The sequence below is a fragment of the Patiria miniata genome, unplaced genomic scaffold (genome assembly GCF_015706575.1).
Source record: "Patiria miniata isolate m_02_andy unplaced genomic scaffold, ASM1570657v1 HiC_scaffold_3, whole genome shotgun sequence".
NCBI classification, from domain to species: domain Eukaryota; kingdom Metazoa; phylum Echinodermata; class Asteroidea; order Valvatida; family Asterinidae; genus Patiria; species Patiria miniata.
In genome coordinates this window covers 7842275-7866265 of record NW_024037069.1, presented here as the reverse complement: position 1 = coordinate 7866265, position 23991 = coordinate 7842275, and the positions used below count along the sequence as shown (strand labels likewise).

General features: G+C 37.8%; 1 protein-coding gene across 1 annotated transcript; it reads left to right on the top strand.

Moving 5' to 3' along the window:
- LOC119736408 (plexin-A4-like) lies at positions 1-18427 on the top strand. Its single transcript, XM_038210426.1, has 27 exons — positions 1-1137; positions 3608-3814; positions 4191-4316; positions 4705-4820; positions 5310-5442; positions 6015-6168; positions 6520-6619; positions 6759-6876; positions 7197-7331; positions 8050-8145; positions 8301-8409; positions 8892-9082; positions 9537-9691; positions 10134-10248; positions 10398-10534; positions 11023-11190; positions 11687-11783; positions 12513-12740; positions 13278-13454; positions 14128-14329; positions 14969-15136; positions 15415-15495; positions 16135-16316; positions 16568-16677; positions 16923-17085; positions 17557-17693; positions 18102-18427. The coding sequence occupies exons 1-27, from the start codon at positions 1-3 to the stop codon at positions 18415-18417; spliced, it is 5058 nt and encodes a 1685-aa protein (XP_038066354.1). The 3' UTR covers positions 18418-18427.
- Positions 18428-23991: the final 5564 nt, after the last annotated feature.

Sequence of the window (23991 nt, the reverse complement as noted above, 5' to 3'; positions counted from 1 at the left end):
ATGGACTCTTGTAGGAGACACTCCACCCTCCCGTGGGCAATTGCTCTGACTTGGAGCATCATCTGCGTAAATGTTTTTACCACATCAGCTGAGTGGCACGGAGACCTGTCAGACTATGAGTTGGCCAGCTTTGACAATCCCGATATTTTGGATAAAACTCAAAGACGTGCATCAAAGTTCAATCATTTTGCATTGAGTGACCATGGTGATGTGTATGTTGGAGCTGTCAATTGTTTGTACAGGTTGAACAGTGGTTTGGCAGAGATACAGAATGTATCAACCTGTGATGACAGCAGGCCAGATATGCCCTGCCATGATACAAATAACTACAACAAGATACTGATAGTTGACAATACTCAACCAAACAGTTTGATAACCTGTGGCGGTGTGTATGAGGGTATTTGTCAGTTACGGCAGTTGCAAGATATCAGTAACGTGATGATGGAGTCGGTTCCCTACGTTGCTGGGTTTGAGGATGCATCAACCGTTAGTCTGATTGCTCCGGGGCAAAACAGTGGATCGGTGCTTTTTGTTGCCGTTACGTATACTGGTGAAAATATTAACGAACGAGGAATCTTTCCAGTAATTGCAAGAAGAGCCCTGGAACATTATCAATTTTTATCGCAAAAGGAATTTAGGGATGCCGTATTTTTCATGAGCTATGCCAAAGTGGAACAGTTTTGCATAAAGTACGTTTCAGCATTTGCCTACAGTGGATTCACATACTTTGTTACCTTCCAGAAGGAGGATTTGAATTCCGCCCAATTTGTTACTAAGATGAGCAGAGTATGTCAAAGCGGTCCAAACCTAGACGCCTACACAGAAATTACTCTACAGTGCAGTGGATCAGATGGCGGTGTGTACAGCTTGGTGCAAGCAGCTCACTTTGGACCAGCAGGACCTGATCTAGCGGCATCATTGGGTCTCCATGCCGACGAGCAGGTGCTGTATGCTGTGTTTGCCAAGAACCAAGGAGCTCCGGGTACCAGTCATGTACCCATCGATCACTCAGCATTGTGTGTGTACAGGATGACGGATATCTTGGATGCCTTCAAAGCAGCAGTCACAGGCTGTATAAAGAATGGAAATGCCTTCTCTGTTGGCTATTTGGAGGGTTCTTTTTGCAGTAGTTTCGGGGTGAGTACAGAAGCATATTTGAAATGATGTTGGCATTTCTGTAATGAGATTCAAAGATAAATTCCCCGTGCTGTTTCGAGTTTCACCTCGAAAAGTGGATTTGTTTTTCCCAATTTTATTTTCCTAGCAGTATAATGTGTGTCACTTTAAATGACACATTTTAACTTAAAAATCCACCAACGTTTAGATGCTCCTTTTTGTTCTCACATGATTCTATTTTCACGTAACATCCTTATACTTATTGTACACTTTATGGGAACAACTGGAGATGAAACACGATGAGTAGCTTAATTACTCGTGATAAAATAAGGAAATGTTAAATCGTTTATATCCTTGAAGATATGGTAAAAGAACTCAAATCATGAAAAATGAAGGAACGTGAGTCATTGAATATGCCTCAGATTCAAAAATAAAAAGCAATTATTTGGCTGGTAAGTCATTCCAGCACGAGACCCAAAACTCCTTTAAATAAGTTTAAACGTACCACAAAGTATGGAGCAATTATCATACTGAGAAAAATAATTGGTCCAATCAGCAGTTCTAACGAATGACAAAAGCACTGAGAAGCATTATGACTATGAATAGTGAGGGTGTTATAACACAAATATATCTTTTCTACCGGGAAACAAATGCCCAAATACTTCAACTATAATGCTCTATGCTAATATGAAGATATTATTCACTTTTGAGTACGATGGCTGAAAAGTTTGTAAGGCACATCAACAAAACAGAATCGCTGATCCGCAAATACCCCTGGGTATGTTATCTTTTCCCCAGGCCGGCTACGATCTGTACTGTAATTGTAGCTAATCGACATCCCTGGTCTGATCATTGCCGGTAACGGGTGGGTTTGTCGGTTTTTCAATGTAAGCTCTGCACGCCATCGCAGTAGGCTAAATAACTTTCAGAGCAATTATCAAACTGATTTACTTTTCAACTGAGGATCAATATTAATGAAACAGATCAAATTTCTTGACTTTTATTGGGGAAAGGGGAGTTATGTCGGATTTTCTATGGACACTTGAGACTCAACTGCATGGGGCTCCAAAATTCATGGTGGTGCAAAAAGAAGGAAACCCAATTTTGACAGGAATTTTAACCTTAACTTATTTGAACTGGTTTTTGTTTATAATGTAGCATAAAGTATAGCTCTTGAACCATACATGGTGAAAAAAATCTTTTAAAAATCGCAAGAATAGTGTTATTATGCTAAATTGAATACAAGTCACCAAAATCACCGTTGTCACGTGAAGGTCTAGTGTAGTGGGTTTTTTTGGTCTTTAATCAGGTTTCGGAACTCAGTCAAGCGGATGCATTGGAATAAAGCCGTCTGTGGACAAACAGGTTTTGCACATACTATTTTTTAAATACCCTATCTCAGACAAAATATGCATTTGCTATAATTTTTTTCCTCACTTTCGTTTAAAGATCAATATTTTAATGCCACTAAATTGAATTTTTGAAATATGCTCAACAAGTAGGTGAAAATTGCTGTCACGTTCTTTTTGACTCGCCCTGTATGTATTACAAATAAGCCGTTATTGCAATATTAATTTATTTTCTATGTTCACGTAGCTGCACATTCTGAAAGTAAAATTGAGTCCAGATTTTCAGAATAGTTTTCAGAGATTTATTTTCAAACCAACGATTTGGAAGATGAAACCCTATGAAATTTAAATTTAAAAATACGTCAGGTTGAAGAAGTTGATGGAGAATTTCCATTTTACTTGTCCAAAACGTGACCGTGCAAGTGAAAATTTCATATATGCGTGCATTGGAAGGCCCAAATTCAAACTTCGATAATTTCTGTGAAATAGAAAAATGTGAATCACTAAATGCCACATTTTGCTCATCATTCGTGTAGGGAATTGGCCTTCATTATTAACCAAAACAGCGCGTCCAGACAGAATGGTTTTGTTGGGGATTTTACCCTTTTTGTGACTTATATACCATTCATAATTGTATTGACCGCATGCGGTGCGTTAGTAATTGAAAGAAAGGTCCGGATAATCCGACCCTTATTCTCAACGAGTTGCAGAATGTTATAAAAGTCACAGCTTTCCAATCGGTGTTACTTTGGAGGCCCCTAAATATGTTAAAACAATACATAGCAAACCTGTTATGTCAAGTCAAGTCCCCTTCGTCCCGAAACTCCACCTCATTTTAAGGCTGAACCTTTTAAAAAAACTTTTGCAGAATATATGCAACCATAACAATTTAAATGGGTTCAAAGTTGTGTGTTAGGTTGAACAAGAAAACCTTGTTTGCAATCTTCTGGCTGATATATATCAATGTGATATAAACACGCTAAAGCACTCATTCTCGTTTCATCAACGACTCTCCTTGAACTCCCCGGATTTGTGTGTCGTTGATAATTGCAAATTACCCCCGTTGAACCAAGCTATTGCTTAACTGAGACATCGAGTAGAGGTCTGTTTAATTATTCTTCTTGTTTATACTTTCGTTATAGATTGACATTCTGGATCGCTATTTCTGCATACCCGTGACCAATGATGCATCTCAAACGCCATTATTCAAGTACGCAAAGGGCATAGCCCCCGTTCCATCCACGGCAATTCTAGAGCTGCCTGGTACTCTCATGTCATCAATCATAACCACTATAGAAGTCAACCACACCATCGCTTTAATCGGGACATCGAGTGGAGATCTACTCAAGGTAAATTACCCCTACTCGATTAAGAAGTATGCATGACTGATGTCGTCGTAGAGCCTAATAAGCTGTACTGTGCAGCAGCAATTTTATTTTCAAACATTTTGTTTACATCACTTGCACTCAAGTATTTGGTTTATACTGTTACGATGCATATCACGATTCTCGAAAGTTATTGTTTTAAAATAAAATAAAAAATATCGGCTAGTTTTGGTCTCTCTTAATAAATCGGCTTGCATGAACGGCGGTGCTTAAACAAACACTCCAGGCAAGCAGTGCCTGGTTGCCCATGTAATTTCCCCACATCCGTGTCAAATCTTCTTAACTCTCTATGTAGGTGTAAATAGATGTATTTAGGTCGTATTTGTCATCTTGTTATAAGGTTCATATGGAAAGTAACACTGCCAGCCGACTTTATGAACGCATTAGTGTTGATACCAGTCCAGTTCTGCCAGATGTCAAGGTTAATGAGACAGCACGTGTACTATTTCTCTTGACGGAACAAAAGGTAAGCGCATACCTAACCTGCCTAGGAGGACTGCTGTTAACTGAGTAATTGCTATCTCTGCTCCATTAAGCTTCGCCCGTGTGCTTCGCATTAGCAGAAAAAGAAAAGTCAAAAGCTAAGCTGACAAGCACATGTGGGTTTTTTAAACAGCAACTAGATTTCCAGTCATTTATGAAAAGCCACAGAAACACGGTGCTTTGTGTATTATTAATAACAACGAAAAGCATAGCAAATTTGGCCAAATTCACAAAATAAACATTGTTCCTTTGCTTCGTAAACTAAAAACCAGATTCAAGATGGTAAGGAAAAAAACAAGTTTCCTAATGAAATCAAATACTTTTTTTCTCATCATTAAGATTGTAAAAAAAAAAATTGTTTTACACTTTAGTTGATGAAGCTTCGCGTGGAGAATTGTAGCCAGTACACTACATGCCAAACGTGTATTGGGACTGATGCAGGGAATAATGGAGACCCATATTGTGGATGGTGCACTCTGGAACGAAGGTAAGTCACACGGGATGTCTCCAAAGTGTGTGAATGGGTCGTTCGAGAAGTTGTAAAAACGGTAGTCTATCACCACTCAGACGGGGTGCAACAACCCCCAACAATTAGATCTGATCCATTAATAATGTTGGTAATATTATAGGTTGTGTACTCTGGAATGGATTGAAGTAAGTTATTGGGAGAGTTCCTACAGCTGGTCAGTTAAGTTGTTGATTGTGTCAGTGCAAGAACTTCCTTTTTATTTTTATGACTAATATAGAGTTCGTTCCTTATATAGAATAAGGAGCTTATTCATTGCATGGGTGTCCAATGTTATTTGTACGTGAAAGAAACTTCGTATGATTCATCAAATTCTATGGTGACTTAATGTTGTTTCTCAATAAAATCTAGAAAGTAGAGCATTTCATGTTTTTCAATTTTGGTTTTTGTTTGGTGATTGTCGACTACCAAGCTATCCTGGTCATGTGATAACATTGAATTCTTGCCTAGATGTACGAGATATTCCGACTGTCCATCACCTGATGTATCTACTCGATGGTTGGCCTACAATGCTGCTCAGTGCATTAATATTACCGATGTAGCTCCCTATGATAACCTACCAATTACAGTCACTGAGCAACAGGTGAGCTAGAGCCAGATGCATTGAAATTACATCTAATACTCACATCCTTATAGGAACAAAACTGAAACATGCTTAAACTTAAACACTTACTTCAAAGTGCAGATTTGTTATGGACATATCCAGATAGGCCTATAGGTATGCGGAAATATTTTCATCAATGGGACGCCTATACATGTTTAGTTCAAGCGACGCCTATAGTTCAATCATATAAGGCATAATCATTTTGCCTCCTTAATTGAAATTAGTAAATATTGTATGCAACTGATTTTCTGTATTCTTAATGAATTTTGGCTTTGTACAGAGACCTGATGTGTATTTGATGTCAAACATCTTTATTATTTTTTAAAATTTGTGACTCTCTAAGAAAATATTTTATCATGCGTCGGAATGATTCAGAATGTCGTGCTTCATGTACTATACCTGTCACTCATTCTCATTCATTTGGAGCTCACCCATGTATTTCAACTTCGTCTATAGTATCCCTGATTAATGGAGCTAGCTCGTGGAGTTCATTGAATATTAATGAAATTAATATTAGTATTTAAAAATATATTTGTTACTTTCACTTTTAGATCACCCTGACTGTGCAGCAGTTACCTGATCTAGGGACAGGCCAGAGTTATGAATGTCATTTTGGGTCATTCGAATCTCCAGCTACGAAGAATGGTGAAGTACTAGAGTGTACGTCACCTCCTAGTGATGGGATACCTGCCATTCCACAAGGAGGCAAGTGCAATAAGAGACACCCATATGAATTTATTCAGGGCAAAAATGTACAGAGCAAACATTCAAAAAGTTGACCAGTAGTTTCCGTCTTGTCCATTCTAGAATGAACCTATGCTTGTGAACCAGCGTGTCGTTTTTCATTCAATCGCATTATTGGGCTAATCATAAGGATATCAACAGAGAAATGTGTTCATAGGCAGTACAATATGATACAATGACATGCTGTCTGTTAGCATGAAAATGATATCTGCATTTGGTTCCCACAAAAATCGATTTAAATACACGCTAATTTTTGTGATTGTCTGTTTCAACTCATAAACGAGGTGATTTTGTTCTTATTTTTTTGCTAAGATGATGCAGTACACGTAGATTTGGGTGTCGAATCATCTGAAACTTCAGTTCAATTCATAGACACCGACTTCTACTTCTATGAGTGTTCAACGCACACTTCGTGAGTATTCGCGTATACCCTATTAATCAGCTGTATTTAAAATTGAATAGTTTGTTTTAATGCATATCCCCCCTCAGTACATTTGCCTGTGATATTTTGAATCGATGAATAATGAAATTTTCTTGGGTTGTTTACGTAGCTGTGTATCCTGCGTTGGTAGTCGCTGGGCCTGTGATTGGTGCGTGTTTGAGAACAGATGTACTCATGAAAGCTCCACATGCACACGTGCTAATGAAATCATCATTACTGGAGATAACGTGAGAACAAAAGTATAAGAGCTCAGCCAATACAAATTTTGAAAAGAAAAAAAACCTTTTATTTTGCTTAAATCTCTTGATTGTAGAATCATATATGTCGACTATTCGGTAAATACGTATTTTGTGCATTAGTTATTGAAAACGACACTAATTGTCATGTACTCCTCCCATTAAACACCCGTGGAAGTATCTGAAATTATATTTTTATTTCAGAATTTAGCTAATGTCTTTCAGATGTCTGTTGATCATTTCATATATATTTGTGTATTTTGGGGTTCAGGCAATGACATAGTTTGTTGTTTGTTGGCGTTTACCTACAGAATTCAACCGCCTCTGCAGTCAAGGAACCTGAGTTTTGCCCTCAGCTGCTTAACCAGACTGCTGAGGTGCTGCTTCCTAATGACATTATGAGGAACATCACTGTCATGACTACAAACCTGCCAGACGAAGCTGAGGTTAGTTTATTAATGGCTGGGGAAAAACATTGCCAGTCTGTAAGTGATGTCCACGTTAAGCTCCGTCTATCAGAACATTCCCATGTCAATGCCTGTTAGTGAAATTTTTCATAATTTCTCTGAGTCCAGTTACCACTTTGCTTAATTTTTTTCTCGAAGAAAATTACAATTTCCCCTTGAGATACTTTATGAAATAGTTTGCTAAATGCTATTGGTCTAGATATCTGACCTTCTTTATGACATTCAATGCAAAGTGAATTGCGACGTTATCATTTATTGTTTGATAACAAGACCTTTTGGATCGTATGCACTTGAGGTGGGCCCGCCAGTTTGCAAATGCTCCATGCATCCTATATAATCATATATACTGTTATCAATGTAAACATTGCATGTGCTTAGATATAGGTTAATGTTGTTTGAAGGATAAGCTGCAATTGTCCTTTGGTGGCATGCAATTCATTATGCATGTCTACATTATATCGGTTAACCTTTATTGGATTTGCTGAATAACTGCATTAAAAATGTTGGCGTTGCATTGTCAAGTATTGAGCTTTTAAAGAACGCTGTTTACTTTATAAGACCTTCACTGAAGTCTATGAAACGCAGATATGATGGGGGTAATACTGCCGAGTAAATCTCAAATTTACTCTTCCCTGTCTCACTTAACTTTGTAGATCAATATTAGTCGTTACACCCTTTGTGTTTTTCCCATGTGCAGATTTCTAGCTATCAGTGCAGCTTAGATATAGAGGGATCACCTCAGGCTGTTAATGCAGATCGCAATGGAGATAGGATCACATGCCAAGATAAGGCTGTAAGTTAAATTCCAACTTATTTTGTGACTAAGATTGCTATGTGGTTTTTTTTATAAGAATGAAAGTTATCACTTATTATGCATACTGGCCAGACACAAAGTTGATGTTTTGAGCTTCATGTATTAACAGGTGATTGTTTGCTTGCCTTCAACAGTACACTTACCTCTCCAATGATGAACCAGAGATGGAAGTGAAACTGTCTGTTTCATGGACTGACAAAAGCGGTGTTGCGCACATCCTAGATGACATACATGGATTTGATGGTAAGGAATAAGGACCGATAGATAATAATTTGAGGAGATTTACGATTTCGTCAGTCTAAAATGTTTATTCATAGTTATATTATTATCCAATGAAATCGTCTTCTGTCACAATTGAATTCACAATTCTGCTGGTGCCTTATGGTACAAAACAGTCTGTCCAGAAGAGAGATCTGCCAAAGTTTGATTAGCTCGTATTCGGATTTTTTTGCATAATTATATTATTATATATAATATGAGATTATTTCCAAAAGTCAGTATCGAATTTAAGAATACAATAAAGCGAAAATGACGTTGGTTTAATATTCTTTAAGTTCAGAACCGTGCAAATTACCTTCTTTTGAAATGGATATATCGCGTTTTTAAAATAAACTCTTCATATGCTTTTCATTGTTTGTTATCAACAGTTTTGCATTGGAGTTTGTTCTTTAAAATGTGGAGTTGAAAGCCATGACATTATCTTGTATTCTGCTCATATCAAACAGTTACATTGTACAAGTGTAAAATCCAGAAGCCAGACTGCAGCCGTTGTGTTACAGCCCGCTCAGCCCTCGATTGTGTTTGGTGTGGTGCCATGCCGAGCGAGTCTGGTGTTTGCAAACTGAATGAAGTTTGCAGTGAAAATAGGGTGACTTTGGATAATGGATTGAACTGCCCTGATCCAGTTCTGAGTGAGGTAAGTAATATACAACTCTCCAGTTGAATATTATTCGCTTTGAAGTATCTTGAATATTTTTTTTATGAATATTCCAGGCGAGGATACTTGTCAACATGTTTGTAATCATCCATAGTTCTTACAAAGTATCAAAGATTACTGTCACCAAATGAAGTACATCTCGTATCCATTTGACGTGCCTTTTTGACAAAATGAAAAAAAAGGAATTTCATTCCCGTGCAAGATGAAAAAACAACAACCATTTTTATGACTGCATAAACAAAGGCGTAATACCCACTATATAAAGTAGGTCGATATGGATGACTGCATATAAGCCGCTAAGTTGAACAAATTATCTTTCAAGAGCATTTACCAATGCATCTTTACTAATAATGAGTTGTAATGAAATACATTATTCCGTGATATTTGTACTTTTGTGTGTTATGTTATTATTGTTTCCAAAATCACGCATTAGGTATTTCCCTTGACTGGGCCCATTGAAGGCAACACAGTCATAGATGTGATGGGAACTGATATCGGTCGGAGATTGAGTGATGTTGTGAGGGTGATGGTTGGCGATCAACCATGTGATCTGGCTGGATTAAACTCAGACTACCAAATTGGAGCAAGGTAGGGTCAAATCATACTTCATGCAAGGACATTACCTTGTACTTTTTATTCAAGCTTTGACTTATGTTCAGCTATTCAGTTTTTCGTCTTTTTGTTCACATTTTAAAAATCTTTCTATTGAACAATTTCATCGATATATTGCTCTCTGTCAGTAATAATACGTTTTTTTCCCTCTTTATTTGTAGGCAATGTCGGTGTGCCCTGCTTAAAAATTATTCGAATTTCTAATCAAATGTTTATTGTATTTTTGTCCCTACAGAATTCTCAATTCACAATCTAGTTAACATCGGAATGTGTGCCATGTTGTTGAACATTGTCAAATCTTAAAAGTATACATTTTGTGCTTAACATGTTAATGTTATTATTTTCCAGAGTCGATGAAGTTAAGGAGTTTTGCTCAACCTCCATATATTTCAAATTCATATATCATTTTACGTTTCAGTGTCAGCTGCCGAACGAGAGCAGAGAGTAAAGGAGATGAGTTGGTTACTTTGACAGTCACGGGTGCAGATGGTACAATGCAGTACAGCTCAGGAACGGTCAACTTTAGCTTCACAGTAAGTCACGTCCTGCATCAGTTTTCCTTATACATTGAGATAACCCCTTAGAAATCTGCCTGACATTGGAACAAGCGTCCAGGAAAAGGTTCATATTTACTGTTATCATACAATATCTACTGTTTTTATACAATGTTTTTCGTTACCAGGACCCAACAATTACAGTATTCCAACCCAGCCTCGGCCCAGAAGCCGGTGGGACGGCAGTTAGTGTGAATGGTACAGCTCTCAACACAGGACGCAATATTGAAGCGTTCATCGGCGACAATCCTTGCATCATAACAAGGTACTGTGTCTCTGTCGTAATACACATCATTATTCAAATTGTTGCGCATACGGCAAAAATCGGAGCATTGTCTAATTTTCCCCTCTGGAATGACATTTATTGAAGCATTCATTGGAAACAAATAACGGTGTTTTGTACGATCATTATTAATTCAGGAAAAAGAGGGATCTCCCCAACATTGGTACAATATCTAGTTTCAACAAAATCATTTAGACTTCTATCAAGCTTTAGTTGCTTAAATTTTCCTTTCCCACCTTTGTGGAACGGCTTGTGTTAGTTATATATTTTATTATAAAAATCTACTTTATCCTGTTCTGTAGAATTGCTCTAAATTCGTCCAATTTCCAGTTACCTTGAAAAACAATTGCTATACATCCATCCAGTATTAAGGAGCATCATACACAGAGATGAATTCACGTTTATGTCTCTGCAGAAAACTCTGCATGGCCTCTGTCTCAAGTGATTTTTTTCGTTCCCAAATTGTAAAGCAAACCGGTTGAATCCATGCTAGAATGCACAACCACTGCTGGCCAAGTTGGATATCAAGGTGTTGTGAAAGTCTCCTTCGATGGGGCCATGAGAACCTCATCAGATATGTACACGTACGCTGAGAATCCTACCATTACTGAGGTGTCTCCTCTGAAAAGCATCGTTTCGTAAGTCTACATGATTTTTTTGGCTTCATCTGTTTTACCATGATGGGCTATTTTGTATAGCTTTTTTGGTATATACTTCAATTTGTATCGACCACATTATTTCTACCTAATTTGTATTACAGCCTGTATTGTCCAATGAAAATGTCTGTGTTTTAAAAATATTTTTAAACACAAACAACAAAATGAGGGTAATAGTAAAATGTTATGTTTCTATTGTTAGAAACGCTTTCAAGTAGCAAGCTTGCAACCAAGTTTATGCATGGCTGTTTTCAGAAGCACACTAATACAAATCTTCTTATTACTGAAGACTACTGTTATTTGAATGAACAGTGAAATGTTATGGCTGATTCTAAACTTTAAAATGTCATTTGCTGAAAATGTCTGAAGGTGAACACGTGCGTGCATTTCTAAATTGTTTAAATTAATGTTACACCTACCAGTATCTTTCAGTGTAGAATGTTTTTCCAGTATTTGTTATCGGTGTTTTAATTGTCAGGGGTGGTCGAAATTTGACGGTTACTGGGACTTTTCTAACCACAAGTAGAAACCGTCAAATCGTTGTCACTAATGGAAACGGTAATCGTAAAGTGGAGGTGAGAAATGTGTTTTGATCTCTGCATAAATGATTTTATATCTGCCCTATCCCTGCTCAACCTCCCCTTAACCACCGATCTCTATCTACTTGCTCCACTATTGCAACATATATCATTAGGAAGCTTTTTAAATCCTTTATTTTTTAAATTTTGTTTAGTTACCGCGAACGACCACTTTTAATGTGAAAATGGCAATAATTGTACAATGTAAAGTGTGACAGCCATTACATCATGAAACACTCACATTTCTGTTTTGAAGTAAGAACAAAGAGAGGTACCATATTGTCAACCAGAGCTAATGCTGACCAGAATTGTCAACTGATGACGTCTTTATTTTGCAGGAATGTGAAGTTAAATCTGCAACAGAGATGTTGTGCTTGTCTCCTAACATAACAGACTTTGTCAGAGATCAATGAAACATTTGGCTTCATCATGGATGGGGTCACTCATCTGTTGGCATGGTCTGAGGATAACGATGTCCACCTGGAGTACTTTGAGGATCCAGTGATCTTAAAAAGGAAACTTTTTAAAACTTCTATATTGCTGAGTTACCGTGAACGACCACTTTAAATGTGAAAATGGCAAAAAGTGTACTATGTAAAGTGTGGCAGCCATTACATCATTAAAAACATTCCTGTTTTAAAGTAGAAACAAAGAGAGGTGGCATTGCAACCGGAGCTAATGCTGTACAGAATTGTCAACTGAATATTGCGGGTCTTTATTTTGCAGGAATGTCAAGGTGAATCTGCAACAGAGATGCGGTGCCCGTCTCCAAACATAAGAGACCTCGACACGAGCAATGTAAAGTTGACCTTTGGCTTCATCATGGATGGGGTCACTCAACTGTTGACATGGTTTCAGGATAACGATGCCAACTTGGAGTACTTTGAGGATCCAGTGTATAACAAATTTGAAGATGGTATGAAGGACAAAGAAGGAGAAACCTTAAAAATCACGGTTGGTATGCGTGTCTTATTCTTTGTGCCTATCCTTTTCATTGTTGTGTTCTTTTCTATCTGTAGATATGGGGCCTGTCGGTAAAACTGCACGAAGCACACTTATACAGTGCTGTGCATTTCACCTCTAATATGTGACTAAAGATACATTCAAGTTGATATCTCTTCCTCCTGAATCAAGTGGATCTTCCCAAAATACAGTAGGCCTATCTTGGTAACTCTTGCTGAGTTACAAAACTTCATAAGCTCAGATCAGTCATTGCAAGCGCAAATCTAGATGTGAGTGATGTGAAATAACAGTTAAGGTCCTTTTTTTTTTTTAACATCAGTCCCCATACGGTATGTATAGGGGTACATGAACATGAGAAGAAAAAGAAGAAAGTCTTACGTGTCATACAGGTTATAACCTTTTGTTTTTAAAAAAAAATCATTTGTCACAACCGAAAAGATTAAATCTGTCCAAAATATACCAATCCAGATACCTCTAATTTTCCTTTAAAATCAATTGAACTTGAACCACCTGTGGATGCTTTAACAGGGCGAGCGGATTGACAGCGCCATCACAGAGGGAGAAATCATCGTGACGATCGGAGTAGAGAGCTGTCCCATTAGCCTGTTCACTGGGACAACACTCGTATGTGAATTGCCCGATGAGGCACCAGCAGCCGGTGACTACATGGGAGAGGATTCTGGGAAAGGTCTGCCTGTGGTATGGGTAAGTTAGGGGCGGATTTGAATCAGAGGGTGGGGAGAGGTAGCTGTCAAGTGCTCTTTTCTTCCAATTGTTTTCCTTATTTTGATGCCCCGGGGGGGGGGGGGGGGCTTATCCGTTTCGGTAATTTTTAATTGTGCTAATTTCATATTGTCCTTAAAAACATCTCAAAGAAATGAAGTTTTTCTGCAATTTTTCCAATAAATCTTAAGTACAACTTTGTAAATGTAATGTTCCTTTTCAGGTTTTGTTCAATTGTTTCGACATTATGAAGGGTTAATCAATTAAAGAAATTGAATCATAATTTCTCCGGTGATATTAATATGCCTTATGCATGGCAGAATTTTATAATAATTATGCGGTCATTACATTCCCGAAATCGGAAGAGAAGAACGCTTGGCTGTAAAATGACCAAGAAAACCGGCTCATCTAGGATTGAATATTATTAAGGTTTATACAGTGTTCCTCAGATTGTGTGAACATCAGTTTACTCAATCCGAAAGCAACAACATCACCAGATTTCTATCAGTTCTCCCCAAACCGTAATTACTCTATACTTTTCCATCACTGTTGATTGTTTCTTCAAAAGTAATTTTGATAACGTTGACATTAACTAGTTGGTTAAGTCCATGTGATTTGTTGAAAAGTTTATCATTTCATTTGCGTTATTCCATAGGTTCGTCACAATAATTTAAAATGCAAGTTGGGCTACTTGGTTTATCCCACGGTGCCACTTGTCGCTATACTTGTACCGAGTTTGACCATCCTACTCTCCATGGCGATACTGCTCGCTGCTACCTTCGTGTATTGCAGACAATTGCGAAGGAAGCGCACCCACAACCGAAGACTATTGGGCAGGATAGTGGCGATTCATCTCGGTAAGTGCTGATGGCAAGAGGTGACTTGAGTAAACTCGAATATTATACTCCTGAATGCCAAAAAAGGTGCACAAAACTGCGGCAAAGGGATATTCTCACTCTACCTAGGAATGTGCTCTTAAAATCACTCGATCTCAAGATGGCGAAATAGTAAACATCCTGAAACCCTTTCAAACTTAATATCCATTTATTCTTCATCACTTGTGTCTAACGGCTACTTATCAATTCTTTTTTTCAAACATAATTATGATAGTTTAGAAAAAAAATTAAACAGGACGTAGCTGCACATCTCCGTATTAAATTATGATATATATAATTCTAAAAAAAATCAACTCAAGATGGCTGCTAACGGGCAGCCGGTTTTGATGGTAAAATACATGGAAAAAGAATTCCAATGGCAACCTCCTTAATTGACTGTAAATTGTAAACTCGTGGACAGAATGAAACAAATTCCTCAACAAATATAAATATAAAACTCTTTTGTCAAGATTGTGCTTGTCATTTTAGACAACTTTGAATCTTGTGTAGCATGCAAAGGTTGTTTTGTCTGTTGATTTGTAAGCCTGAACGTGCTCGTAAACTTACCACTATATTACGTTATTTACTGTTAATGTGGCATTGTATCTCTTTTTTTTTCAGAAATTGACTCCCATGTCAAAAGACGCAGGTGGTATAGATCCCAGAAACAGTCGGAATCTGCTCAGCCAAAACAAAAGCGCATTGTCCTGAACAACAAGGTCAGCTTCGTTCCCGACGACATTCATATCGACTTCAGCCAACTGGAATTGGGGGAAACTCTCGGACAAGGTAGTGATTTTGTACGAGAAAACAATGAACGTTTCATGAGTTCAAAGTGTAAGCTGTTATTTTACCTGAGAAGGAGAGGCCTACATAAAGTTCAGGGGCTGTGTGCAAACTGTTATTGAAACGCATTTTCACGTTTCGACCTTTAGGAAATTATTTTAGTCGCTCGGTCTGTCAGTAAGTCGGTAGGTCGGTTGGTCTGCCATCTGGCTATAGTTCTTCGGTACTAGCAAATGATAATCAGTATAGATGAGTATAATACACTTAACCAAAATTTACAGGTGCATTTGGACGTGTACTGAAAGCTGTTCTACACAACACGTCAGGGGAAGATCAAATTGTAGCAGTGAAGACAGTGCAAGGTTGGTGATGAGAATGTCGGCCATTTGTAAGAGATGTTTGCTATGACAGTGTAGATTCGAAACGGAGCATTGGAAAGTTGTTCCTCGGTTAAAAAAGGGCCCATTTCAAAATGGTATGCATTTTAATCTTGAGTATACTTGTTGCTGATTAGATTTGCAAAAGAGGTGTTGGTAACCTTATTCCGAGAAAGAGGAACTTCTAACAACATTAATCAATGTGCGTCTTGAATGAAAGAAGCGAAAGAGTCTTTTTATTTAAAAATTGCGAATTGTGGGTTGTAAAATGTTAGATGAGACTTGAGGCATTGCAGGTGGACATGATCAATGAATGGGAGGTTTGCGGTAACACCATGTGAACGATATCTTTTTGTGAGTTGTGTGTATGAGAAGAACCATTGGTTTATCTACGTTTCGAACAGTATGCTCTATTCGTCGTCAGGAGACACTTGTACAATTTTCTTGAACTGAAAGGAATTACATTGTTGTCCGGTGTCACTGGGTTATTGCCTTTCTGTGATGATGAAAATAAGTTAAAAAATACATGTTCCTGTTTTTGTGTACTAGCTTGGCCACATGTTAGCTGGGCGTGCCAGTTATCACATGTAAATGCCTTACTTTTGCTTCTACAAATGTATATAGACACCTCGGACACGAAAAATGTGGTGAAGTTCCTGGAGGAAAGCCTGATCATGAAAACCTTCGACCATGTCAACGTACTGGGGCTTCTGGGGTTGACCTTTGACGCTGACGAAAAACCCTTGATGGTGATACCCTTCATGGCAAACGGTGACCTCAAGACATATCTGGTCAAGAAGAAACAGGTATGTAGTCAAGAGCGATCAATGTCGATAATAAGTGGTGGAAGGTTTGATAAATGAATTGGTAATGAGTGGCATGCGTTTGGAACTCACTTAATGGTGATTTTGGTAGATGTTGTTACGTTTTATAATTAATAGTTCACCCACGAGATTTATTAAACAAAATGCTGTCCCATTTCGTAAACAGTATGTCATGTGTTTTGTTCTGAGTGTGGTATTTATTTATTCATTGGAGGTTTTTACTTTTAATTTAGACCTTGGCGACATCTCTGCTGATGAGGTTTGCCTCACATGCCGCACTTGGTATGAGTTACTTGGCTCAGCACAAGTTTGTCCACAGAGATCTTGCGGCCAGAAATTGCATGTAAGTGTATCCTCTCTTCTATATCATCCGGGGCTTTTACACATGTCTTTATATGTGTGTTTGAGTAAAAGCAAAATGAATGTTACCAGAAATCGGTCAGCTGTTTCATCGAAAATAATTTTAATGCACCAGAGATACCAGGGGACATGCATTCATTGAATTAACTCCAGAGTTCGAATTAATGGTATTGCAATTCTTAAATGATGTGACCTCAAAGTAAGATCAACGTTTAACAACCTCATTAGGGTGGATAGCGATCTTCTGGTGAAGATAGCGGATTTTGGACTGTCCCGTGACATGCACGAATCGGATTACTACACAAGCGGCGATGCCCAGGCTAAGCTGCCTATCAAATGGATGGCTCCCGAGTCCATGGAACGTCGAGTGTACAACGCCAGGACTGACGTGGTATGCAATTAGGTCCATCTTTGATTGGAATGTTAGGTGATGTTTAGATAAAGATCTGAAGGGAAAGAAAGTGGCGCAAATCTCTTTGCGTTGTGTGGAACTATCCATCAAAGAGAAACTACATGAACTTCGGTGCCCAGTCATGAAACTTCAATTTATTAATCATTTACATCGGATATGTTTTCAAGGCGCCTGACCCTCATTAGCTGGAGTATTTCGTCTTAAGACGCCCACCTCCAACTAATTTCTAAGTTAAATTACTTATGAACGTTGTCTATTCCATTTGACACAAGATCTCATTAAACAGTTCAATAAAGACTCAAATACAAATGTATAGTTCGGTCAATCTTCGTTAATCTTGGCTACCCTTTCCAGCTAGCTCATGTAAAGTGTTCGGTAGCTCAATTGAACAGGCATCATAAGAATGGTCTCTTACATTGAAAAATATTTGTCTTCTTTGGTTTTCTACAGTGGTCATACGGTGTGCTCCTGTGGGAGATTTTCAGTAAGGGTGCAAGACCGTATCCAGGAATACCCCTCCAAGATGTGTATATTTTCTTGAAGAGTGGTCAACGCATGGATGCTCCCAAGAACTGCCCGCCAGAAATGTATGTTCAAACAGCGGTCACCATTACCTTTAAATAATAACACATATAATGCCGTTTTAACTTCTGTAAAAGTATGCACGATTCTTTTATATTTTACTCAAATTTTTCTGAAGGTGAAGGGATCTTAATGCATTTTTTTTTACCCCAAAGGTTTTACATAATTGAAGTAGGAATAACACTCTCTAGTTGTGAGAAACAGTGTAGAGTGTTTTGTTTGGGGTTTCAAATAAAAAAAGGGAAACTCAATTCTCAAACATTTTTCTCAAAAATGGAGGGTCAATGTGCTTGAGTAATCAGTAATGATGGAAAGTGTATTGTCAGGGGTTTCAAGTAAAAATGCAAACAGAATTTGATACGATCAAGCATGCAGCATCTAATGATTCTTGTTACATTTGCTGACTGATACAGCTACGGCATAATGGTACGTTGCTGGCAGGACAACCCCAAGTCACGTTGCACCTTTGTCCAAGTTGCCAACGAGCTGGAAGAACTGTTGGAGGGAGACCGTGACTACGTAGCAGCTTCTAGTGCGGGTGTGGTTGGTAAGCGACCCATCGAACATCGCGAAGAACCTGGTGTCACAGACGACAGCTATCTGGTCCCGATGCAGCAGGAGACCGCCTTTGGTGCTGACGGCCCGTGTAGTGACGGAGAAACCAGCGGGAGCCATGCAAACGCCGCCCGTGATCCCTTGGATTATGTCAATAAAATTGTCATTAGATAAGTGACGTGCAAATTCCCAAGTAAGAAATATCCGAAAAGAAAATGGTTTGAAGAAAAGGTCTGTTTCAAGTGGCCAATATGTTAAAATAATAATTGATCAAGATGGATCTATAGGACACACTCCTTGCTCACTTTCATTCCTAAGAAAAAAGATTTAACCTTTCTAGCTTTTTCTCTCCGTGTATTGGAATGAAATCGTTTACAATATATAGAAGGTGGCAGGCTAAACTAATTGCTAAAACATGGCATTTTAAGCGTCTTAAACCAGTGCCAAATGTCATTTTTTTCTCTCCGATTGACATTGTTGTTCATGGACAGTGGTATTTTAATCTGAGGTATTACTGTTGTTCACCATCATTGAATGAAACGTTCACAGATACGTAATTTGTATTACTTCATAATATTCTGATTTCCCGCAAATGAGTGCATGATTGTTTTTAAAGATAAAAATGTTCACATTTTATAATAATACTTGAACCGTTTATTCTAAAATACACAGTGATTTTCCAGTATTGTATTATATAACCATTAGCTTCGTAAAGTACATTCCTGTACAAACAGTGAAACAATAATAAGCCATACGTGTTTAATTGCAAATGATAACTTGCCGATCGGGAAATTTCTTCACAGATTCCTGCAAGCTGCACAAAGCATTTATATAAAAATGGATGAAGTTATCAATAAATTATCGAATGTCGGTATTGCTATAGAACTAAAAGGAGCAAACACTAATAGCAATGTTATTTTAGTTAACGTATTGTACACAGTTGTTTTTCAGCATTTAATTATTAAGATAAATAGTGTATTACATAATTGACATTATTTGTATATTTGGAACACCAGTAAAGACCTATATACTTAGACAGATGACACGTGCATATGCATTCTTCTGCGAAATAAATATGAAATGTAGCTCATTTCATTGAGATGATATCTTGTTTACCTTTAAAAGTGTTTAAAAAATGGTGAAAGGAGAGTGTTTTGTCGAAGGTGCGAACAATTAGGAATTTTGTACAGAAGTTCTTTAAGCAAGGTAACGGAAGCCGCTCAATGGTTGCCAGTTAATGTAGAAAAACAAACTGACTTAACAGGTTAACAAAATACCAGAATAAGTTGGTTAATACCTTCGAAAGATTTATTTTAAAAAGTTGCAGAGTTGGAGATCTAACAATGATTGTAGTTAGCACCGAGTGCTGTATAAATGCTCATACATGTATTCGATTTTCATTTGATTTGATTTAATCTTGCTTTTGGATAATGATTCATTCGATACACAGATACATATTTAATCACCTTTTTATTCAGATTATTAGCATTGCAATGGTATATTGCTAACTTATAGCCAACATTAAATTTCTGTTTAAAATGTTAAGACAAATTTTTGTTCAGATGTGTTGAATCGCATACATTTCACAGACAGATCGATTTATCCAATGACTTTCTTCTTATACTTGATATGCATTTTTTGGGGGAGCAGGGTTGTTTGATTTGAATTATTTTATTTTAATCATTAATCTAAATCCTGGTTTAAATCAATACAAAAACGACTAAAATCGGCATTTTTAATTTGAATGCTCCACCTGCATATATTCTATTACATAATTGACATTACTTGTTATATTTTCAATACATGTACATGCAGGCATGCTAGCTGACTAAATATCTGTTCTTACGCAACCGCGTGTTCATTGTCAACACAACTGTACCATTAGACTCTCATGAAAAAAATGGAATCCCTTTGAATTGCTTTTCAGTGGAGATTCATATATTCCTACAAACAAGTCTGTGAAGACAAATGCCACCTGCATATTATGCATTATTTTGCCAAATTAATATGCGTTCTTCCTTATGTAAAATTGCTGTATTTACATAATTTGCGTCGTGTTTTTTATGTGTGAAAGGAGAGTCATCTATCCAAGCTGTTGCGAGAGATAAACACACCTTAGTAAAAGTACTTCTTAATGTAAGGTAAGAATAGCCGCTCACCTGGTGCCTCGATAATGCAGAAACACAACATGACTTAATTGCAACTTTTATATGCAATATATTCGATATAATTCTGTACGCTAAGTTGACTACTTATATCTGAATATAATATCACACTGCGTAATTTTGCATTTTCAAGGCATTCGAATCGGAGTTGTATTTGTAGGCCTTACATGATTTTTTTGGTACTTTATTAGAAGAAATGAAAGTGATTTGAAAGCATGTCCTCACCATATTTTGGCAGGAGTGATACTATCCGGTTCGTAAGTGACTGCGTCATATACACGCGCGCGCACCACTGATCACTAGCGCCCATTGGCTAAGCACTCCAGATGCACTTACTTCCGGTTCCATTGGTTCCAATGCCACACCATGTGCAGAAGCATGGTCAAGTTAAAATGACGTCACACTTACACACCGGATAAAGAGAAATGAAATACACTGCAGTGAAATACACTGCAGTGTTTTGACTCAGTATTACAGAACTGTGAGTAAAGCATAGAATACAACTCACATTATCGAACAATATTTCAGATAAATCGTCAGAGTTTGACGAACTGACGAATCTGTCCAGAACCGATCTTACAAACAATTTAGTATTTTTAAATATTCTAATATATTAATGATTGTCTTCATGATGATCTGCTAAAAATCAAGACAAATACATTCGCCGGATGTTAACTACGCTATAGTTACACAAAAGGCGAGTTTGTGGATACTCGTTTTTTTAGTGCTTTTGATTAAGTGACGTATCCCGATTCCTTATCAGTTCTAGAACACAATATTTTAAAAAGACTTGACCAAAATCCAAAGCTATATCTGAAAAAGGAGGATGCCTTTCCAACCTGCGCTCGCTGCTAGTCATGCACACAATAATAACGCCATACACCGTGTCGCACCGTCTGCTAAGTACAAGCTGGAGTATTTTGCTGTCGGACCTAACTAGACTAACTACACGTTTGAATAAGTGTGAGACGGAAATTTATCAGGACACAAAAGTGAGTAAAATCCATGAAAATGACAGGTGAAACGAAACAATCTATCCTTGCCAATTTGACCAGTATCACCTGTTGATGGGATAAACCCTAACGTATGCACCAGGAAACTAAAGTCGGTTTCCATCGTGTCAAAGTACCTCTCAAGGAAGTAGTTCAACCAAACCTTTGTAGTGCTTCTATACATACAGTCAGAGTTTACTTCATCGAAACCAATGTAGGTTAGTATTTGTCCAGCAGTTGAATACACGTATTGTTAATATCGCCAGTTTGCTCCCGGAAGCGATATTTATTTGCCCTGCAGTTGAAAATGCGTAATGGTAATAGCGTCAGTTTACTCACGGAAACCACTTGTGGTAATTCGTAGCTGGAGACGCTCCCATCATGATGACATACCTTAGCAATGTTATATGCTTCGAGCTAAACAACCGTGACTTCACCTGTACATAATAAGTCATGTTTTGTAGAATTGTACACTCCGATAGACTTCTCTTTCTACTCCATGTGGAGTTGAACATTTTGGGTTTTGCGAGTGTAGGCTCAGCCGTTCATCATGGCCACTCCTCTGTTGGTTGTCTCCAATTATTCCTGCCCATTTCTTTTCGGCCGAGTAGACAACTCCTAGTATCATGACTTATCTAGAAATGCTCGGTTTATTGCCAGAAACCTTTTTGGCTGTCTTGTAATGTTGGCATTAAAAAAAAAAACCAGAACCGAAGCATGAACGGCATTGCTGTTGAAACCCCTCACTTTTGAACCCCAAACCAATCCCAACTTGCCTGTGCCCAAGTGCAACCCCCTTTACCGAAGTTAAACACCAAAGTCTCATTTCTAACTCAAGTTATCATCCGCAAACTAAGCTGCCCGGACGGACCGTACGGAAGGACTCCGTAGGCGATGACAATACCCCTCCACTGAGCCTCTCGGCTGAGGAGTAAAATGTAAACTGAGAGGGTATTGCGTGTCACGATGAAGCCTTGAAATACTGAATTTTTCTGGTTCCATAAGTTGTGTCATGGAATTTTGACGATGAGAAAAATATGACTACACCCCCTGTAAATGAATTGGATTCGGACATAAAAGGAGAACAGTAAAAGGCAAAACTGATTTTTTTTTTTTTAATAATAGTCAACACTGTGTAAGGGAAAATTCAATGTGAATTGGATTTTTTTCGTCACAACTACATTTCTTGTGAGTCTCAAGAACTATATAAACCATGGCAGTATTTTTTTTTAATATTTTGTTCGAGTGAGCGAGTCTTCACCAAAAAGACCTTGAGTTTTAACACCCGGAAACGAAACCCCACAAACTTGAACAAGGCCTTGGTAAAAACTACGCTACGGCAACTGAACAAATGATGATTGCTGGCCCATGAAAAACCTTTCTATTTTCTATTTGTGCAATGTGTACTTTGCTGCATTGTGTACCCTATCGACATGGGATTTTTGCAGCTCTACGTGTGTGTTCTTGTGGTCGTGGCTGTGTTCAATGTGCAGAGTGGTAGAGCGATTTAAAGGGAATGTACAAACATATGAAGATAACTCATTGGAGTGCCGACCCCAGCATCAGTCACTCTACTGTTTGCTCTTTAGACTAAGCAGAGGGATTGATATGTTGAGGAGAATCACTTGGCTTACCTGATGAGACCGCCTAAACTACTACAACTAGCTGTTCTGCGTCTAGCCCATTTGGCACGGTTACTTGTGCCGGTTATAGATGTGACTTCTCCCGTAAAATCCAACATTTCCAAGTGCCACAGACTATTTCCTGAGTGCTAGTGATTCAACCTACACTGTCAGGTACGTTTGATATCTTAAATTAATAACTTTTCCCCACAGCTTCAAACAGTCGTCATACAGTCATTGGTTATTCCACAGTCCAGTAGAATATAAATGATTTATGAGGAAGAACGAATGGGGAACTAAGGGCGAAGACTAATGTGAGATTCTACAACGTTTTGCACTTAAGAGGGCCAGCGGTAAACAGATGGACTGTACGAACCTGCTTTCAGTCAAAAGATATCAATAAGGGTTACATTTAAGATATAATCTGTATATAACATCAACGAAAAGAGGTCACGCTTAATTGACAAACAAGACGACAACATTTCGGTTTAATATCCAGCTCTAAAGACATCCATCATCTCAAGCCTTTAAGGTTTTTTTTTAGACGGGAATTTCCAAATTCTTCAGTATAATTCTCTTCAATTTTGCCAGCATTGTAAAAATGTTCATGAAAGTCACGTGACATTAAACTTTGTATGCACGTGTATAACATTTTATATTTAATAAAGATATTTCTTAGTTTGTGTTTTCACGGGCCATTTTTTTCTTCAAAAGGAACAAAAGCCCCATTCGAACAAAATCCAAGTTTTCAAGGTGTTACTACCCTTGTTAATGACGAACAACAGCCAACTGCCTTTGGGTATCACCAAAACATTTTCCATTTTCCTTCTCACGAAAGTGGAGAAAGTGATGTGTTTTTTTTTTTCAGAACGATACAAACAATGAAATCGACATCCAGTCCAGTTATCGGATTTTGTTTGTCTCTTCAATAATACAAGTATTTAATTTTTACCCTTTCGTATATTAAAA

Bases quoted from the DNA above. Each gene is read 5' to 3' on its own strand.
- LOC119736408 (XM_038210426.1), top strand. From the start codon at position 1: ATGGACTCTTGTAGGAGACACTCCACCCTCCCGTGGGCAATTGCTCTG. The intron at 7,332-8,049 runs GTTAGTTTATTA...TCCCATGTGCAG, and splicing joins ACCTGCCAGACGAAGCTGAG to ATTTCTAGCTATCAGTGCAG. The intron at 17,694-18,101 runs GTATGTTCAAAC...TGACTGATACAG, and splicing joins AAGAACTGCCCGCCAGAAAT to CTACGGCATAATGGTACGTT.